Raw genomic sequence first — 21,372 nt, forward strand, 5'->3', positions numbered from 1 at the left:
AAAACATTTTAAATGAGAAATAAAACAAAAGTACTATAAATATGATTGATTATACATTGAAACAAATTGTAAGTCAATCAACAAAAATATTTATTACTTTACACATGTTTTAAGAAAATATTTACACATTGGTAATGTAAGCCTCATTTATGAGGTAAGTTTCACAGAGATTGGCGTTCTCGAATTCCTTGAGAATATCTTTATCGAGATGACGATTGACGATTGCAGCGCATTGTGGGTCCTTCGTAAGATATGAAAATGGAACATGCAAATCATATTCAATTACTGGATTTTTCGAATAGCTTTGCAAAGATGAATCTGTTTGATCACAAGCTGATTTCGAACGCATTGATACCAGTTGGGATTGAATAGCTCGCGGTTCAGCCCTGTAGCCTCGCAACTGTGCCACTCTTGAATATGTCGTCTCAATTAGCTCACGAGCAAATTGATTTGAATAACCAACCCGACCTCGAAGGTTTTTCACGCAACACTCAACTCTTTCTTGCCACGTAATGGCATTGCTTAATAAACAATCCAATTGTTTCGTATCTGCGCCTGTCATCAAAGTAAACATGTGCCTTATAATGGCGACTTGTAAGGCTTCGTCAGTGTCATACTCCTGTAGTTTGTTATTGATTATTTCACAAATTTCATCCGGTGATCCTCCAATGCAGAAAACTGTACCAGTCCACCCTGAAAATTAATTTATTAGAGGTTACACATTAACATATATTAAAAGTAATTTTTTTAGAATACATTATTATATATTAACCTTTCTCTTCCAGTAAGGCAGCCATTTGCAAAGCTATAAACACGCCATATTCGTAGCCTAGCAGATAAAATTTTTTGTTCAGCTCCATGGCTTTTTTAGGCATTATCTAAAAAAAGATTTTCATAATTAGTAATCATTCATTTAAAAAAATAAAATAGTTTTAAATATAAGCCGACCTCGACCAATCTTTGGGCTGTTTCGCATATAGTCTCAGTTTTTTCTAAACCTGGCTGTAGCAATAGAACGGGAAGCTTCAGCCGCTCACAAATGTGGTGGAATCTTTTATAATGTCCCTCGATGCCAGGAAGCACACAGAGATACGTCTGATTCAAGTCGAATTCTTCAGAAGTCTATAATTTAAAAATGTAGTTATAGAATAAATCAAAATAATATTTCTTCAAGATTTGAAATATCTAAATTCAAATACAAGTACAATTTTAATAATATACAAAGATATTATTCCAAAAGAAGAGAAAGAAAGAAAGTTTTCCCTAGTATCTAAAATATTATTTACTGATTATAGATCATAATTATGCACGCTATACTCGTATAATGCACAGAATTTAGCAAAATTCATAATTATTTTCTATTTAAACAATCAAAAGTTTAATGGTATGGCTATAGATGCTCGATTCTAAGTCATTGACTTACAGTCGTTAAGAAAAATTACACAAATCTAAATCTTATTAAGAAGAGAAGAGAAGAAAAGATAAGTAGAAATACGAGTATTAGTAATAATTAAGAAGAGTTGTTTTTTTTTTTAAATTATATCCGTACCATTGCTGCATTTCTAGTCAGGGATGGCATAAATATCATTTTATTTGTAGCTTGTAGCTCATCTTTATCAACGTATGAGAGGAACGTCCACATTCCTTGCGTTTCTTCGTTATGTATCTTTGATAAAACTCCTTTTTCTATCTCGATTAATCTAAAAACGTGACAATATACAAAATATATTTATAACAAACATAAACTCAAAATCGAACAGCTCGCAATTGCTGATATTGAGCATATTTTCTATACTGCCATGACCTAATTAATATAGGGCATATAAATTAATAATCATCATTTAATTGGCAGATATTTTTAAGAATGTTTTCAGAAATCCACACCAGATTGAGATAGTAAATGTCAAATGAATTCAATGAATTCAAATGGAGTTTAAATGTTTGAGTCTGATATTTAAACTACATTGACTGTGATTTTGTTATATTTCTAATTGGCATTAAGTTCTATTCCACTCATTCGTTGAGTTACTTATCTTGGTTGTAAAAGCTTAGTTATTAAGGACTTCAAACATAGGAAGTAAGATATCAACACTCCATTCCGTTATTAATACTTAGTTATTTATTAAATAATTACTTACTCTTGAACCGTTATGTTCAAAATATTATCTTGAGAGCGAGATATATTATAATGATCACGCATACAAGCTTGTATAGAATCCAACATTGATAAATCTATACCCAAATCTTTAAGTGTCATTGAAAGATTTATATCGTTTAGATTTATTTTGTTGCCTTTACTAATATCTGGAAAAAAAGTTAAAAATATTTGCATATTTTGTGTTTCGTTTTTGTCCTATTCTTCTAAGTAGCAGATGACACATTATCTTAAATTGCACATATTCTCTTGTTGCTGTTAACACATTTATATTTACAATAACAATAAATTTTTAATTACGAAAAACATTAAGTGGCCTATTTTCCAGGCTGTAAAATCCTCCTCCGCTTCACTTTTTCTATCACTGAACACTTTATTAAAGTCTTAACAAAGCGATTTAATTATATTCTATTTACAGCTATTTATTAAAGATATATTAATTACCGGATATGGAAAATATACGTTCCAATATTGACATTTTCTTATCTGACCATGTTAGAGTAACCCCAGACAATTGGGGAGTTGTCAATGTAAACTCAAGAGCATCAATCGCATTTTGTATTGAAATGAGATCCTTGTTTTCAGTTCTTAAAGAATCATTGATCTATAAATGAAAAGTATACATGAAAGATGTTTTAAAGATTGAGCATTTGTCCTTCAGCACCGTTAATTAATTCTTGCTAAACTGACGGAAGCTAGTTTATCTTAAAAAATAGTTTAAAAATTAAAGAAACGTTCACAAGGGACATAACATCTTAGTTCCCAATGTTGTTGGCACATTGACGAAGTAATGAATAGTTAAGATTTCTTACAGCTTCATTGTCTATGGGTGATGGTGACCACTTACTATCGGGTGGCCCAAATGCTTGTCCGCCAACCTATCACATAAAAAAAAAACACGTAACTGTCCTAAAGATTCTGACGATACATTCAAAACTGTTCAGGCATGTAAAGTTATAACAGTTATAAGTAAGAATTAAAATACATAAATTTACAAGCACTCTGAAATCATTTCACTACTTTTCTAGGCAGTCATATAAAAATAGAAGATGAAATTGAAAGATTCCGCATTTTTTACAATGAAGTTGTTTTAGCAGTTTTGTTAGCAGTAATCGTGACGTAAGGAAAAAGCATTGTCTTTCAAGACTATCTTTTACTATATTCCGCTTTTCTCTCTTTCTTTAGAAAGAGGTTATAATTTAAACCTACTTTTTGCAATACTCTTAATAAACACGGGATTGGCCAACTTTGTAAATTTATTTATTTTGTCCGTTATATAGCGAAAGAAACTTCGTTCCAACGAAGTATCTAACGACATTTATTTTTTTAATTTCTGGTACAATTAAAATATATGTACTTACGCCTTTCAGTTTTGGTAATTTGATAATAGTCGGTAATTCATTATTTTGAAGTTCAATATTACATCTTTTTTCTTCATTCTTGCTATCAACTCTTATAATTGCAGAATACCTAAAAAAATAATAATCTTTGTAAACGTTACACGAGTGACTATTAAGCTATCATTGTGTGTTTTCAAGTTTGAGATATTTATCTTTTGTTTTTGTATGATTCATTTATATTTTATATCATTTGCTAGCAAAACTTTCACGGGCGATTGCATAATAGAACAATTAACACAACTTATAAACTTGACTGCAATTAATAACTAATTAAAAATTTTTAAAAAAAAATTAACATTAAAATAGTACCCTCAGGTTACCCGTATTAAAACGTCTTACTCATCCGTATAATATAGACCGTATATTTTATTTGTATACAAAAAATAGAATAAATCAAAGACTCACTTTAAGTAGGGATTAAATTTCTGCTTCATCAATGTTAGCCGTTTCAATACATTCTCCATTTTAACAGCGTAATTATCGTCAATGGCGATTAAATATATTCCTTCAATCGGTCCGAAGGTGCTTATTTTATCAAGCAATTCTCGAGCATTATCTGCGTTCAAAACATCCTCGTAGTATATATTTACATTCACACCCATCTTTTCCCAAGACCTTAAAAAGTTTACAAAAAAATAGAATATTAGAAGTCATATTACAATGCCAGATGCCAAAAATAACTTATAATTCAATACCTTGCTTTAAACTCAATAATATTCGAAGGATTTTTCCACTGTAGAAATAGTTTCTTAGCTCCACGGCTTATAAGTCTTTCAATTAGATGTATGCCAAAAATGTCATCGTCAGACACAACCAAATGATTTAATTCAGACGAACATTTCAATCTACGAAATAAAAAACAGTATGAAAGAACAAAATAAACAACTTAATAGAAAATCGAATGGAAACCGGATAAGGTTACCTGGATTGGACAATTGGTGATATTTGTTTCAGGTTAAGCAATACTCTTCCACGATGACGATTACCAGCTAGCAGGCGAATGGCTTGAGGTGCGTCATGTGCTCCGTAAGTAACCCGTGATAAAGGACGAACGTAACCTCGTGCAATACCCTCGCTAACGAGAAGTTGCAAGCGCTGAAACATTAATAAGTATCAAAGTTTCCATGTTCATTTTAACAGAAATGGTAATTTGAATTTATATATTTTTAAAAATACCTTTATATTATCTATATTCCCTGATGAAAATATTGAAGTTATATCAACAGTGGCAAAACCTCTACTGAAAAACATGAAGGCCATACCAAGGTTGTAATCTTCTTGATCTTGTAGTAGAGTTGTATCAATGGTGATTCCAGATGGTCCACAGCATTTTAAAGTGGTCTAAAATTATTTTATTTATAAATATTTACTAAGTACTTATAAAAAATTAAACATTTTATTATTATTGATAACACACATGAAGGCAAGGCGACCTTGACACATACCTCTACTCACATTACTACAGTACCTTTCGAAGATCGATATATATTTTATCTTCCTATCCGTAACAAATTACACGATAAATTTTATAAGTATTAAATATTAATATATAAATACAAATCTTACACTTCTTAGTTCTCCTTTAACATTTGATATTATGATGTCACAGCCTTGACCCTTCGTGATATTTAGCACCATGTCACTAAAGCTATCATTACGTGAATTTCCGATATGATCATCTGTAATTATCATCGTAAAACATTGGTACATAAGATTAAAACGTAATAATAGTTAACGTTTTGATAAAAAAAAATATACCTTTAAGTTCGGGAAACAATTTCCGAAGAAAATATTTTTTGCTCATAGTACTGACAGTAGTGAAAACTTCGCAACCATGTGCCAAAGCAATAGATATCACTGCTTGACCTAAAGCCCCAGTTCCACCATGGACAAGGATACGCATTCCAGAAAATAAATGACTTTTTATGCACTGCGACAGAGAAAATTAAATTATTAATCGAATTCTATATAAATCGTATATAATTATATGTACTACAAAATCACGTACCAAACAATACAACGCCAGGCAATAGGCCAAAGGCACAGTCGCTGCGTCTTCTAAACTCCAGTATTCTGGCACTGGCCACAACAAATTTGGATGAGCTTGAATTTTCGTACTAACAGCCCCATTTTCTACCAAGCCCATTACACGAGAACCAGTTCTGAAATTAGTAGATTCGATGTAATTTTCTTTTATTAAACCCATTTTTTAATTTTTATGCTAGTTATATATACCTTTCAACAATTCCACTAAATTCCATGCCACACACATTTTGATATTCATGTTTTGTAGATTTAATAATACCAGTGATTTTTTTTGCGTCTACAATGCTTAAGCCAGCATAATGCACCTGAAAGCATTTTATTTTTTTGAGCGACAATTCGTTTAAAAATATTTTCATAATTGCAACACTTACCATGACTTTGATACCCGAACCGGTAGGTTCTGGAACCTCTACCCATTTTAGAGAATTTGCGTCAACAATACTCATATGTTCTAAACTCATGCCTCCTTCAACGGTTGAAGTTTGGGGGATTGGTAGACAATATTCTCCGCCAATGACATCCTATAATTGCATTTTATGTGTAAACGTAAGAAACAAATTTTAAATATTTACTAACACTTATTATAAACACTTAATATTTGTACTTACATCAACAACAACACTAAAAGCTAGATCCGGGCAGCCTAGACGCCCACTCTCGAATAGATTAGAAGTTTTATTGATCATTATCATGGAAATATTCTTATTACATTTTTTTCTATAATCTTTAACAATATTTTTTAATGTCGGTAAAGGCGGGTAACAGGACAACACAATCAGGTTATGATTATCAGGGATATTGGAGATAGTAGAGAAAAGCATTGGTAGATCTGATTGAGAATTAACTGAAATTGCGCTTATTTCCCTGGCATCTGAAGATGGTCTCCAGCGTATAAGTTCCAAGCGATTGTTTCCTGTGCTGTGAGCACATACAACACGGTAAAGCAATGATGGTCGTGGAGTTGAATGTAAATTAGCGTTATCTTCTTTGTTAATTATAAATGTGTTCATATTAAGCATGCTGTAAAGAGATCGGCATAGCTGAAAATAAATTAAAAGACAATAATTAAAGCGATCTCGAAGCACTTGATAGTCTCGATACCCTTAGTTAATTATTTATCGACCTGAACATAAGGCATCTTGTAGCCCTTGGTTAAAATCACAGGTCATTTAAAGTTAAATTAAATATAGACATGAAACAAATCATCATACTCACATCGTTATCAATAGACAAATTTTCTACTAAGACAAGATCAACGTTTTGTAGGGACGTATCGTTTAGAATTTTGTTTCTACTGACAGTTCGAAGTTTAATTTTTTTCTCTACATATTTGCGAACGACTGCACTCAATCTAGAGCCGGTTAAATCTTCTTTATTGTTATTATTTATCTTTGTTATATTTATGATGTCTTTATTTGTGTTTTCAGCTACCTCTTGAAGGTACATATCAAGCAGAGTAGTCTCCTATAAAATAATTGTAATGAGGTTTAGTATAATAAGGTTAAGTACCTAAAATTTAATTGTTCGTTTAACACTTTTCTACACCAAATAATATTTGACCTACATCAGTAGTCGTAGTCGAGAAATGTGGTATAAATTTCAAAATAATCATTGTATCATTGACGCCATTTGTTTTAGGTAAGTCTTGAAGTTGGACATTTTGCAAAAATACTCCACCACATCTAGAAAAATAAATTATATTAATAGTATTATTATCATAGCACAATTTATATTTTTCTTAGCTATCGTGCTCAAAACTGTTTTGTCATGTCATTGTCATAACTTTAATTATATCTTAAAAATATAATTTCTACATACATAGTAGTAGATACTCCATTATCATGCAATATAATAATTACCTAATTAAATTATTGTCACTAAATTATCATTTTAAATACCTTTAGGTATTTCTTTTAATGAAAAACTTATAAGACATTGAAATAAAACCAAATGAATTATTCATACCTTGTCGAATTATTAAATCTATCGAGATGTGCGGTCATAATCGAAGAACCGCTTTCCATTGCACCATTACTACTAACGTGATCATTGACATTAATTTCAATATTTTTAATAAAGTTTATTTGAGAAGTGGTGTTGCGTGCTTCACTTAAGAAATTCAGTTGTAGCAAGCCGTCAATGAATGTGTCCCAACTTTCACGCCACAATATCTTCGCCTTTGTGATTGACGCATTTGCACAATGGATGCTTCGGAAATCGCCGCTACAAAAATAATGAAATATTTAATGCTTGGCAAAAGCATCTAAAAGTGACTGAAAGATGTTTCAAGTAAACTGAATACTGACAAGTAATTGTAATCGCTTATGTAGAGCAGATTGTAAATATCTTCAGCATTGAGACTTGGTTCATTTTCAGTTGAGCCATTATCACTCCGATTTGACTGAGTTTGTTTTTCATTAAGCTCTTTAATGAAACCACTTATTACTTCAGTTTTACCACCAATAACCTTCAAAGAAATAATAATATTTAATAAGTATATAAATATGAGAACAAGTTTAAAAATATACATAATATTTAATTTGAAGAAATTCATGATTACATTACAAAATATAATACCTCAAATTTTCCACTACCCCGGTGTAATGTTACACTCAATTGGAATTGTCGTTCTTCGTTCAAAATTGGTTGCGAATGGAATCTAACATCATTGAACTGTACCGATGTTTTTTTCCTCTCTAGACCCAAAGACATCACTAGAGTATCCCATACAGCCACGAGAGCACTTGCAAATGGATAAACATTCTTTCCTATAAAAAAAAAAAAATATTTATGTTACCGATATATTTCCATTGCAATATTCCAGCCCTCAAATCTATGCATCCTTATACCTCGTATCACATGTCCTCTTAAGTAACTATGTTCGTCATCGTGCACAGATATGACAAAATTGCAACTAGCTGCCACTCTTGTATCGGCAGCCACGTACAATGGTAGTTGCCTGAAAACAATTATTTAACAATACAAATAAAAGTCAAATAGATAAAAATGTTGTAAAGCATTTTAAGCAATTGATAAATTATAATGTTGATCACTTTTACTTTTATAAATTTTAATTCTAAATACCACTAAATAGTTTTGGATTCAGGTGTGTATTTACCCATTCGCCTTTTCTAATCATTTGTAGTAATTTTTAGAAAATTGGTAATTTTCAGAATATTTACCTATGCAATTTTTGTCATATTTGCCGTTTACCGTGTTACCAGGATAACGTCTGTTGTCAGCTTCACTTAGAAATAAATTGATAGTTGATATACGAAATATTCATGTATTAATTTAAATGGAACTATTCACAACGAGGTATACTTTTACAATTGATCTTAGAGGATCCCGATGTGGTTCGCATAGAACAACATTTTCTTGCATAAATATTGTTTTAGAGTCACATATTTATTTATAAATACACACATACTGTTTATTTGGGAAGCTCACCATTTTTCATCATGTACCCAATCCACTAAATGAGAGAGCATCGGTGTTCCAGTCGAAACGGGAAAATCGATTTTTGGATATAGCGTTTTAATAACCGGATTAAACCCTGCCATATATAGCCTGAAAAGAAACAGATTTTTTATTCAAATATTATTATTCAATTAAATAGAATAGTATAATAAAAAAATAACCATCTACATATATACTTACTCGCCGATGGTTTTCAACAAATAGCTGATACCATCCGAATTTCCACGTTGGGTCAGTGACAAGTTCAAGCAAGTCACTGGCAAAGATCGTTTAAGTATAGCCTGTAACAGGCCGTGTGGTGCTATTTCTACAAGCACGGCATTAGGAGGTATAAGCTTACATCCCTCCTCAAAAAGCACGGGTCGCTGAAAAGAGTAATAATTATCATGCAGTACAATGTGTTATTTATTTTAAAATAGACAACTGATCCATACGTTATATAATCCCAAAACTTTAACGAAGGCTGAATTTACCAGATTAACACAGACTTCAATTCTCTACATCGTATAAAACACCCGTCGTCTTTGCGCTTAGATTTTTTGAACGCAACGGATTCGAATGATCTGCGAACGGGGCGGTTTCCGGCTCACCGGCCACTTTTGGAACCATATCGCCTCGATCTTATGCGGCGCTATCCGAAGGCCCAATTCGCAGATTTTTACGTCGACGATTTCGACTCCGAGCTCGGCGAGCCGTTTGGTCATCTCGAACAACTTGGTCAACCCGCATGCCAGCACAAGCGTGTCGTCCGCGTAGCAGATGACGCTGATGCCTGCGGGGAGCTCGACACGCAGAACTGCGTCGTGCGTGAGATTTCACAGGAGCGATCCTAGGACCGATCTCTGTAGACCCACGCAATATACTTCCCTCCGGGTAATCGCACCGTCCCACGTACACAATTTACCTGTCGCGCAAGTAGCTAAGAATCATATTTACCTCCTTTACACTCTGTCCCGAGTACCTTTCTGAGGTTAATAAATAATAACTACTAATAAAATAATAACTACTTGGTTATAAGGCTTATAACCATGTAATATGTTACGTAGAATTAATAATAATTATAAAAATATAATTACAAGTAGATTGTTTGTATGATATTCCGCCGAAGAGTACATTGCAGAGGGTTCATCCCACTTGTCTTGTGGTACTGATGTAGAAACCCACCGCTCGGAACGAAGTTTCGGTTTTTTAATAACCTTATTTAAATGCTCCAATAAACCGGGACCTTAAACATATTACATTTATTTACTTAAAAAATTTAATTACCTAAAAAAAATATTGTCTATGTTTAAATCACATTTTCCTTGAATAGTACAATTAGTAGTGCCTAATACTACTGTATTCTGTTACTAAATTGATAATAAAACAAAAAGTAAGTAAATTAAAGCGGCCATTAGAATCCATTAAATACTTTTACTACATATTTTTATAAAATCACTAATTTTGTAGACTTTGTTACGTTTGTTCATATGACCAATAAAATTGCAACTCAAGAGAAACTCTATAATGCACAATACAATCAAAAAGTTACTCAAATTAGTTTATGTTTAATTATACTGCAAAAATGTGTAAAATTAAATTAATAAGGTGTATTGTTTTATCTTAATAACTAACAACTTTGAATTAAATATTAATTTACCAGCTTCAGCTATGTATCTTGAATGATAAGCAATGTTAGAGCAAGCCACTTCCTTAGCGAATATCTTCTTAGAAGTTAATTGGGATATGAATTCCTTCATTATATTTGCTGGTCCAGAAATAGTACATGACGTAGAACTATTATGACAAGCAACCTCAATTTCAGGCGGAAGCATTTTAGTTATCTAAAACATAAATTATTTATCAAAAATGTTATTGGTACTAGGGCAGCAGGTCCAAAAAGCGTTTACTTGGCTATAGAATCACATCACAAATTCTATCATCAAATAGAAATGAATACGTAACATGTTTTGTGGTGGTAAAGATATAAAAAAAATCAAAACCTCTTGATGACCCCTTCCAACTGCAGCCATTGATCCGACAATAAACGGGGTCTGAATAGATACGAGACCTCGACTGTACGCGACCAGAATCATTTCCTCCGCTGTGAAACATCCATCTGCGTATGCGCATCCCAATTCCCCTACACTGTGACCTGCAAAATTAATGAGACCCTCTTCTTTGATAATGGGAAATAATAAGAAGCAATGTATTTTAAAATCCTATTCTTGATTATTTATACTTGCACTCAACAACTGAGTAAGACTTCGATCAGTACCAGAAAATTAACAGACTGTTCTTTTATAAAACATGCATAGGGTTGTAAGTGCAAAATTGATGAGTATAAGAGTATATTTATTCATGACCTTCATAAGATTATCTTTAAACAGATTTTCTTGGGTCATCGATATAAATAGATAAGGATGTTTAGGGCCTTGAAGTTAAAAATGTGTTATCTTTATTTTACTCACCTATAACCTTATCTGGAATGATTTCTAAATTTTTGAGTACATCCGTCAGCCCTATCTGTATTGCCGCATTCCCAACAAACGAGTTTAAAATATTGTCAAAGGTTTTCGGATCAGGTGAGGTTATAATTTTAACGATGTCTACGCCCCTTGGTTCCAAAACTGCATGACATCTATAAATGACATAATAATCATTTCAAAACATTACTTTTAACTAACTCAGCATATCCATCTTCACTTCAGAGTGTTTTCGTTTTTGTACAAACACAGAAATGTAGAAACTTGTTGATTATCGTTTATCTATACATATAATAAAATTAAAGTGTTTGTTTGCAATAATAAAATAGGTGCTTTTTTACTAAATGCATATGTATGTACACACGGTTCATATACCAAAACAACATCAACACTTGTTCGTAGATAGCTGATGTAATGAAGTGTAACTTAGGGTACTTTTATTAAGTAAGAATTTATAGTAAAATCTGCAAACTGAACAATAACATTTTGTTAAATACATACGCTCAAAAATGACAACAAAATATCATACACTATACTCGAGAAAATATAGCGACTATAGAAAATGTACTAGTACCGTTGAATCGCAGCAGCAAATGTTGGTATTCGCATTAGCTCTGTTCCCATGCCCGCCCACTGGGAGCCCATACCGCTGTACACAAACCATAGCGGTCGCGTCGCGTCATCGAAATAACCTTTTCTTTCGCATAAACTTATAGTTTCATTCTTCTCATTAGTGTCTGTAAAATTGAAAATCAGATCTTTAAACACTATACCAAATTCACTTTAAATTGACTGAGATCCACTTGATACCGTTCTTCAAAATTTGTTTATAATATTAATCATAGCACTTATTCACTGTCTTATACCTAAAATAGTAAATCCTCGACCGAGATGAGCTGATATTCTTTTTTCATGGATGTTATGAAGTAATGCTAGTTCTTCTGGATCTATGGGACGAGTTAGCAAGTCTTCCAAAACAAGTTGCACTGAACTCTCCTGCCGCCCAGAGACAGTTACTAAATAAGGAATTGTCGTCTTGTAACGGTTGATATCCTACGAAAAAAAAATTGAATTGAACAAGGTAGTTTAATCTCCAATATAGTATTTAATTATGTATTTTGTGTTACCTTTGGTTTATTGTGGCCTTTTAACAAAACGTGAGCATTAGCTCCGGTGTAAGAATAGCCATTAACAGCGGCGTAAGAAGGGTTCATTGGGTGATGTTCAGTTACTATTTGTATACGACCTTCTTTGAGCGCATTAACGTCCTGCCTTGGAGAATCACAGTGTAGATTTGAAGCCACTTTGCCGGTGTTGTAACCAAGCAAAACCTATAATGTATGATGTTATATAAATAAAATTCAATTATATTTAGTCATTTCCAAATTAAGAGAAAATGCAGATGAATATTTTGAATTTAGTGACACGTAAATCAGAAACATATCAAGATTAAATAAATGATGATTAAAGAAATGATTGTTCAATTGCAAAGTGTAATGTGGAGCAAAGAGCGAGGTCATTCTTAGCCAAAAACTTTGCAATAGCGATTTATGGCAGAAATGTTGCATGATAATCCACAATGCTACGAAATAAACGGGTATGACGGGTACGTATGTATTGATTTTAAGCCTCAATGTAAACAATTCTTATGTAAAACATTTAACCTTAGTGATAGCAGCTATTCCTGTCGCGCTTTCCGAATAACCAATATTAGATGTGACACTTCCAACGAAAAGTGGGTCATCGCGTCCCTTACAGAACACCTCACCTAGTGCTTCAAGTTCAGCTTTGTCAGCATCCGGTATACCTAGTAATAACAAATTACGATCACAACCTACATGTCAATCTGACTCAGCAAAACAATGTTTTTTTATTAAGAGTGAAATATGAAAGAACATTCGACACTGTTTGTTTGATAGTTGTTTTATCGAACTCACCAGAGCCAAAAGCTTCAACGTACTTTACAGCTTGCGGTGGAACGTTTGCTTCATCGTAAAATGTATTCAGAAAATTAATTGTATCAGCTGGATTACGGTAAAATCCATACTTAGGACCTTTGTCTCCTTTAGCTAAAGACGTAAATTGAGATTTTACGTGTACTACTTCAGCATATACTCTGAAATTTTGTATGTGTAACTTTAATAATATTATTAAAAGAATTTACCATAGCTTATCGTGTATGATAAAAAATCTCTAATACCTGAGGGCATCCTTAGCTCTCTGAAGGAAAAGGACACCGATGGCTTCAGATTTTACACATCCATTGGCCTTAGCATCAAATGATCTGACTTTGCCATCTGGACTTAATAGTTCAGCTCTGAAAAAAATCCAAAATAATCAGTTAAAATATTCTTCAATCAAATCTCCTCGCTTTTGAATAATTTTACATATTCATTCAGGGATTTCTTCAAAAGTTCATATTCTAAAGTAGAAAATAAATGACTACAAAAATGTTTTTTTTTTGTATTAGTTAATGTCGAACATAATTCATATATATTTTTTATTTATAATATTGCGTATTTAAAACAATAATAAATGCAAACGATGCTAACAAATAAAGTAAATATTTACCTATGGTAATGTACAATAGACTGTGGGTGTAAGCAAAGACTAGAAGCAGCAACTATAGCTGTATCACATTCACCGCGGAGTATTGCTTGGTATCCCGCTTCCAATGCTGCAAACGTACTGCAACAAGCTTGATCGATGCTTAGTGATGGACCTTTTGCGTTCAACCAGTAGGAGATACGATTTGCAAACATACTCTTGTTACACCTGAAAGTTTTTTTTTTATTGTATGGATTGACGAACGAGCAAATTAGTCGATAAATTTTAGTAGTCACCACCATAGACAATGGCGCTGTAAGAAATATTATTTCACCAATACGCCAACCTTGGAAACTACGACGTTATGTCCATTGTACTTTCAGTTACACTGGCTTACTCACTCTTCAAACCGAAACACAACAATTCATAGTACTACGGTTTAGCGGTAGGATATCGGCCAGTATAAAAATAAATGATAGAATAATATGCTACCTCTGTTTTTTAAGTGTTTATAAAAAGGTAATTATGATTAAATATATACCCGGTAAGACCAAATCCGTTCCTTGATGTTTCATCGAAAAACGAAGCCTTTTCAGTTTCAGAGAATCCACATCCAAGATAAACACCAGTTTTCATTCCATCAAGTTGTTGCGGACTTACACCTGAAAAATCAAATGCTAAAACTAGTACTGTTTATAAACCTAGGTAATAACCTAGATAATTATCACTGCCTAATTGAGCGAGTATATTTAACAATAACATACTCTTCATATGGTATGTATATGACACCTTAAAATTGTAAATACCTTTAGATTATAATCAATCCTGCGAGATTGTGAATCGTATATTGCTAACAATTAAAGGCATTTTTATTTTAATTGTCTAACTTTATTAACATAAGAATTAACAACATTAAATGCTTAAATATATATATACAAATATGAACTAAAACTAGTTACTGTATAAATCTTGACCGCGTGGAATGGTGGCAAGAATGCTAGCAGCATTTCATTTTTATTCGGTACTTTATAATCTATGGAAGTAAGTTTCAGTTAAATTATAAAAGTTGTATGTTTTTTTGTCATCACATAATCTTTACAGTTTACTATTGCATGAGATAGATTATAAACTAACGGTATTAACAATTTTACGTTGATATATATCTAGGTTTAAGTATCTTACCTGCGTCATAAATAGCCTGATATGCTTGCTCCAGAACTTTACGGGACATTGGGTCCATCCGTTGACTGAGGCGATAGTGCACCTTAAAAAACTGAGCATCGAATAGATCCAGCCCGGGCACTGTTCCAAGATACGGTATGATTTCGGGATGTTCATATTTCCAGCGACAGTTTTCAGACGATATCGGATACTCCTACGTTGATAAACAAATTAAACTGTTTTATTTGTTTTACTAGCTATACCCTCCCGCTTCGCTGGGCATTAGTCGCAGAAAAAAAAAAAAAATTTTTCATTTTGTAATTAATTACTGATCATCAACAATGTACAAATAATAAGGAAACAAATAAAGAGAAAAAAAACAATCGAGATCTAATCAAATTCTTAAAAAAAAATTATTTAATATTCGTCATCTATTTCATCTTCTTCAATGATGTTCTCGATAGGCTGCAGATTGGTCATAACACCCATAAACTTATACGATGTTATATAGGTACGATGAAATTTTTAATTCTATCGAATATCGATGTTATTACATTTACAACCTTGTCAATATTTGCGAACGTACGTCAAAGCATCCTGAGCATATTCGTGCATATGTCTTGGACTTCCACTGTACGAAGATCTTTGTCTAATATCAACAGCTACTTTATCTTTCGATATTGTATCTCGTAAATAAATGTACTCTTTGGCTCAGAGTTTTGATAGGTTATATCGAATGTAGTTTAATCGTTCGTTCTCGACCATAGCGTACATGTCAATAATGAATATCATGAAACGTGAGAATATTTTTATACAGTCCGAGATGGTATCCATCTTCTGCTCGCATAAACATAATTGGATCTCGCATAAATTAATTGTATTAAAAGTCTATTTTAATCGTTGATCATCCAGTCGTTGGTCGCTCGTCAGGTTTTTCAGTATCTCTTGATGAAGATGCTTGTTGGAAGATCTGGAACTTGATCATTAGGTTGACTAACTGTTTTGGCAACTCTCAAAGTAGAAATTCGGATTCTATTTGTTTCTAAATGTATTTCTTGTTGGTGTGTTGTTTCCGTAGCTCTTTTGGATGACGCTGCGCATATATTGTTGATGTTCCGAGCATTTTTTCTTCAATGGCATGGTGGTTTCTATTTATTTAAATTATTTGATTCAATGATTATTAATGATTTTCATTTTTTATTTCATATTTTTTACTTATCGGTTGATCGGCATAGAAATGCATCGTGATACTCATAATCTGTTGGTTATTTTTAATGATACGGATGAAACAATCACTTTCTCCGTTAAAAATACTTGTACGTACTCATTTTCATGACAATCGGTTGAACGGTGTAGATATCGCAGCGCTACCTGGTGGCGAGTTACATCAATGGGGATAGCATAATCTCTTGATTCATTTAATCTTAATGATCAATCAAATAGTTTTTGAGTTTATCAATGACACACATACAAACACATCTCCTTTGGTATATAGATAGCCTATAATTTGCGCAAGCACATGTTTTTCCTGTATACCAATTTTTATAAAGATACACGGTGCATCTGTTCTCAAGTTATAGCAGAACATTCACATGGACAAAAATGTCTAAAATGGTAAAAATTATGTCAGTCAATCATAAAAATAATACTTATGAGGAATTACGACAAAAGTAAGTATAGATTTTGTATTCACGTGCGATAGTTTTATTATTAACGTATTTAATGTATAACTTTGGTGTTTATAAGTCTATACCGATTTCTATGCTTCTTTTTTATGGAATAGTTAAGACTGTTAATTTTTTTTAATTTGGGATGATTGAGAGTGTTATAAACGCAGGAATAGACAAATATAATCAGAAAGCTTCGAACTACTAAGCTATTGGGAGTGACACGTGTTATTGTGAGTCAACCATAAAAGATAGACAAAGGCTGTCATGGGAAATTTTTTACATAATTTTAAGGAGAACATTTCCGAAATACTCAGTTTCTATGTAGCTTTAACTATTAAGGTTGTATACGCGACGGAAGCTTAAAATATGGAGTAACTTCTCTTGTTTTTCCGACATTTCCCTTCACTGCTCTGCTCCTATTGACTGTAGCGTGATGAAAAGTATACTATAACCAGCTCAGGAGTATGAAAAATAATTGTACCAAGTTTCGTTAAAATCCGTCGAGTAGTTTTTGTTTCTATAACGGTTATACGGACAGACAGACAGACAGACAAAAATTTTACTGATTGCATTTTTGCCATCAGTATCGACCCCTTTTCAACCTCTGATAGTTATTTTGGAAAAATATTTCATGTACAGAATTGACATCTCTACAGATTTATTTTAAGTATAGATAAGATGTATTTTGTAAGTTTTGTACCTGTTGACTTCCAAACAGGATATATTTATTTAAATAATTGTATTTAACTAACATGACTTTGTATTTTTTAAATGTTAAAAAAGAGTAACCACTGAGTTTCTTGCTGATTCTTCTCGGTAGAATCTACTTTCCGAACCGGTGGTAGCTTCACTGAATTGTAAAATGACGATTCAAAAGTGCTTGTAAAAGCCTACTTGAATAAAGTTTATTTTGATTTGGTTTGATCTAAGTGCATGTATTTTTAGTGAGCGAGTAGTCTAACATTAATGTACAACCGAAATTAGTCACCTTCGATAATTTGGACATTTTTGCAAACATTTAAATGATTGTCTTGTACCAACCTTATTGTAAAGGATATTGGATAGTTCTTTCACGTTGCGACTTCCTGCAAAAAGACCAGCAACGCCAGATATGACAATTCTTTTACTCTCGTCCGGTTTTCTCTCAAAGGATGGCATCTTCAATTATGTTATTATTTGATTTTCAACTGTAAATGTTTATGCACTTTATTCTATGTAAATAAGAAATAAGAGTATTTCCATAATTTTTTTGCTACACTATTTGGAAAAAGATTTCACGTGTAAAATGCAGAGAACTGTTCGTCTTATATAAAAAAAAACTTCTTAGTAATTACTTTAAATACAGTAAAATATATAATATGTAAAAAGAAACAAATAATTTTATAATAGAAAAGTAATGTTTCACCTCAAGTGCGTTTTGTATTGTTTAATCCTTGGTCAACTATGATAACATTGATTCCCTAAGTGATTTTATATTTTACTTGAACACATGTAATTATACTGCACATTAATTAGTATTTATAAATGATAAAAAACAATTCACTTGACCTTATTTACATTGTCGTATTAACTTTATCGCGCTACTCTGTTCAGGAAATACTATTTTTCTTTACAGTTTTTTCAAAGTAGTTTTGAGGATTATTAAAAGTGTATATAAAATTATATTCTTAACCGCCTCACTACCTCGTTGATGTGTTAAACCGCCCGCTCGACTGCATGGTTTTAAATCATAATATTAACAAAATACAGTACTCTTAAACAGTTTTCTGAAAGAAAATGTTATTAACAGCAGTTAATTAAGAAGTTATTTAAGAAACAATATTATATAGTCATTATTAAAAAAAACTTTTTGTTTTCAATTCATAGATATAAAAGATGATTAATGAAGGCATCGGTTTTTTTGCAGAGCGAAGTAGGAGGTTTGTGGGTGTCGTCGGTGGCCAGGACGACTAACACTGAAAAACCAGCAGTACCCTCTCCTTCTCTCTCAGGCGCCACGGAATCGACGATGCCTGACACTTGATGTTAATAGTGCTATTCTTTAAGGACAATTTCAAAAACCTGATCCTGAAATGTTATGGCATTTAATTTATTAATTATTTAAAAACTGTTAAAAGATAAAGGCATCGAAATAGAGTACCACGATACGTTGATTTTCAAAATTTCAAGAGTTACCAAAATAGATAAAGATCACTTACACAAACCTTATCGGATATGGAGGCACTTACCAAATAATTAGTACACAAAGATTGAAAATTACTTTTTTTGATTGAGTATAAAATATGTGTCAAATATTAAAGCTCGGTATGATTCCGATGGCTACTAAGATAATCTGGCATATGATTACATAGTTGTATGTGACGGATTAACTAAAGATATTATTTATATTGAACTTTGTCCGATATATTGTGACGATAAAGAACTTAAGTACTATTTACTCTCACGCATAATCCGACAGCAAGGCAATCAAAGTGCGTAGCGTAAACGTACGTACAGGGCCGGATTTAGGGGAGGGCAACCGGGGCAACTGCCCTGGGGCCTCCACATGAGAGGGGCCACAGTTTTCAGCAAGTTAACAAATACTGAGATATAGTCAAATTATAATAATTTACTATTTAATATTTTAAAAGTTACCTATACAAATACGAAACAATTCATAGCTTACTGATTGAAATAAAAAAAACTAATTAATTCATAATAATATAATTATTAGGGTGTTCACGCTTCTGTTTGTCTAGTGCCCTCACTGCTTTGTGGCCCCGGGGCCTCCACACCTTTAAATCCGACTCTGCGTGCGTAGAATCAACGGCTTCACGTCCGTGTTACTGAAAAATTGTTCAAAGAAAAATATCCAAAATTTTATTGACCCCAGGTTTGAAGTTGCAGTTTAATCATTACATTAATTAAAAAAAATCTATATTTAAACAACATATAAAACATTAGTCTTGCTGGATTATTTACTTGAATATTGATTATATTTACTTTATTTTGCATACAATACAAATGATAAATTAAATCGTATAATTACTTAACCTTTTATAGATTTCGAATAATTTATTATTATTCAACGAGGAACAATTTACTACTTAAAACGTGATATTTAAATGAAACTATTTTAAAAGGATGTCAAATCAAAACAAAAACATATTCTTATGCTGATCCAGACCCATACCTACACGAATATGGTTCTTTCTTATTATGTTATTATTGCTTTTACTAATGTTATATGATTTCACCACAATAATAAAAAATGTGAAGTATTCCGGATATGAAGGATGCGAAAAATAGGGCACTTTAAAAACATTTTAGACTTATTACACAATAAACATAAAAAGTAAACAAATAGGTGTGTATATAACTGTAAATAATAGAAATCTATCTCAGAGGACTATAAACTGTCGCATTATTGTGAATCTTTACATATTGCTTCTATCTATACTTATAATAAATCTGTAGGGATGTCAATTCTGTACATGAATTATTTTCCAAAAAAAACTATGAGATGTTGAAAAGGGGTCGATACTGATGGCAAAAATGCAATCAGTAAAATTTTTGTCTGTCTGTCTGTCTGTCCGTATTATAACCGTTATAGAAACAAAAACTGCTCGACGGATTTTAACGAAACTTGGTACAATTATTTTTCATACTCCTGAGCTGGTTATAGTATACTTTTCATAACGCTACAGTCAATAGGAGCAGAGCAGTGAAGGGAAATGTCGGGAAAAGGGGGGAAGTTACTCCATATTTTAAGCTTCCGTCGCGTGTACAACCTTAATGGTTAAAGCTATATATAAATTGTGTACTACGGAAATGTTCTCCTTAAAATTATATAAAAAATATCCCATTACAGCCTTTGTCTATCTTTTATGGTTGACTCACAATAACACGTGTCACTCCCAATAGCTTAGTAGCTCGAAGCTTTCTGATTATATTTGTCTATTCCCGCGTTAATAACACTCTCAATCATCCCAAATTAAAAAGTTAACGGTATTAACTATTCCATAAAAAAGAAGCATAGAAATCGCTATAGAAACACCAAAGTTATACATGAAATGCGCTAACAATAAAGCTATTGCACGTGAATACTGAATCTATACTTAGTTTTGTCGTAATTCTTTATAAGTATTTTTTCTATGATTGACTGATATAATTTTTACCATTTTAGACATTTTTGTCTGTGTGTATGTTCTGCTATAACTCGAGAACAGATGCACCGTGCATCTTTATAAAAATTAGTTTACAGCGGGAAAAACAGGTGCTTGCGCAAATGATAGGCTACCTATATACAAAAGTGGATTTGTTTGTATGTGTGTCATCGATAAACTCACAAACTATTTGATCGAACATTAAGATTAAATGAATAAAGAGATTATGCTATCCCCATTGATGTAACTCGCCACCAGGTGGCGCTGCGATATAAATAAATCTACACCGTTCAACCGATTGTC

At 32.3% G+C, this 21,372-nt stretch overlaps 1 protein-coding gene across 1 annotated transcript; it reads right to left on the reverse strand.

Annotated features, from left to right (window-relative positions):
• Positions 1–78: 78 nt before the first annotated feature.
• Positions 79–18,376, reverse strand: LOC124533296 (fatty acid synthase-like). Its single transcript, XM_047108510.1, has 40 exons — positions 18,330–18,376; positions 17,966–18,111; positions 15,276–15,468; positions 14,635–14,755; positions 14,118–14,321; positions 13,747–13,863; positions 13,484–13,662; positions 13,211–13,353; positions 12,674–12,877; positions 12,413–12,599; positions 12,121–12,283; positions 11,532–11,701; positions 11,064–11,215; positions 10,721–10,904; positions 10,158–10,306; positions 9,262–9,446; positions 9,052–9,171; positions 8,451–8,560; positions 8,179–8,369; positions 7,908–8,068; positions 7,567–7,824; positions 7,166–7,283; positions 6,817–7,065; positions 6,210–6,641; positions 5,973–6,122; positions 5,791–5,906; positions 5,564–5,717; positions 5,314–5,485; positions 5,122–5,234; positions 4,732–4,896; positions 4,478–4,650; positions 4,251–4,400; positions 3,961–4,170; positions 3,517–3,625; positions 2,600–2,759; positions 2,139–2,304; positions 1,550–1,700; positions 949–1,122; positions 773–878; positions 79–693 (listed from the first exon to the last, which is right to left on the reverse strand). Exons 2-40 carry the CDS (start codon positions 18,080–18,082, stop codon positions 122–124), a joined length of 6,948 nt encoding a protein of 2,315 aa, XP_046964466.1. The 5' UTR covers positions 18,083–18,111; positions 18,330–18,376; the 3' UTR covers positions 79–121.
• Between the last annotated feature and the right edge of the window lie 2,996 nt (positions 18,377–21,372).

This window comes from Vanessa cardui, chromosome 10, assembly GCF_905220365.1.
Source record: "Vanessa cardui chromosome 10, ilVanCard2.1, whole genome shotgun sequence".
NCBI classification, from domain to species: domain Eukaryota; kingdom Metazoa; phylum Arthropoda; class Insecta; order Lepidoptera; family Nymphalidae; genus Vanessa; species Vanessa cardui.

What these genes read in the sequence shown, in the direction of transcription:
- LOC124533296 (XM_047108510.1), bottom strand. Translation starts at nt 18,082, where the DNA reads ATGCCATCCTTTGAGAGAAAACCGGACGAGAGTAAAAGAATTGTCATA. An exon ending in ATAAGCGATTACAATTACTT is followed by an intron (nt 7,825 to 7,907) that starts GTCAGTATTCAG and finishes TTATTTTTGTAG; the next exon opens with CGGCGATTTCCGAAGCATCC. An exon ending in CAGCCCAAAGATTGGTCGAG is followed by an intron (nt 879 to 948) that starts GTCGGCTTATAT and finishes ATCTTTTTTTAG; the next exon opens with ATAATGCCTAAAAAAGCCAT.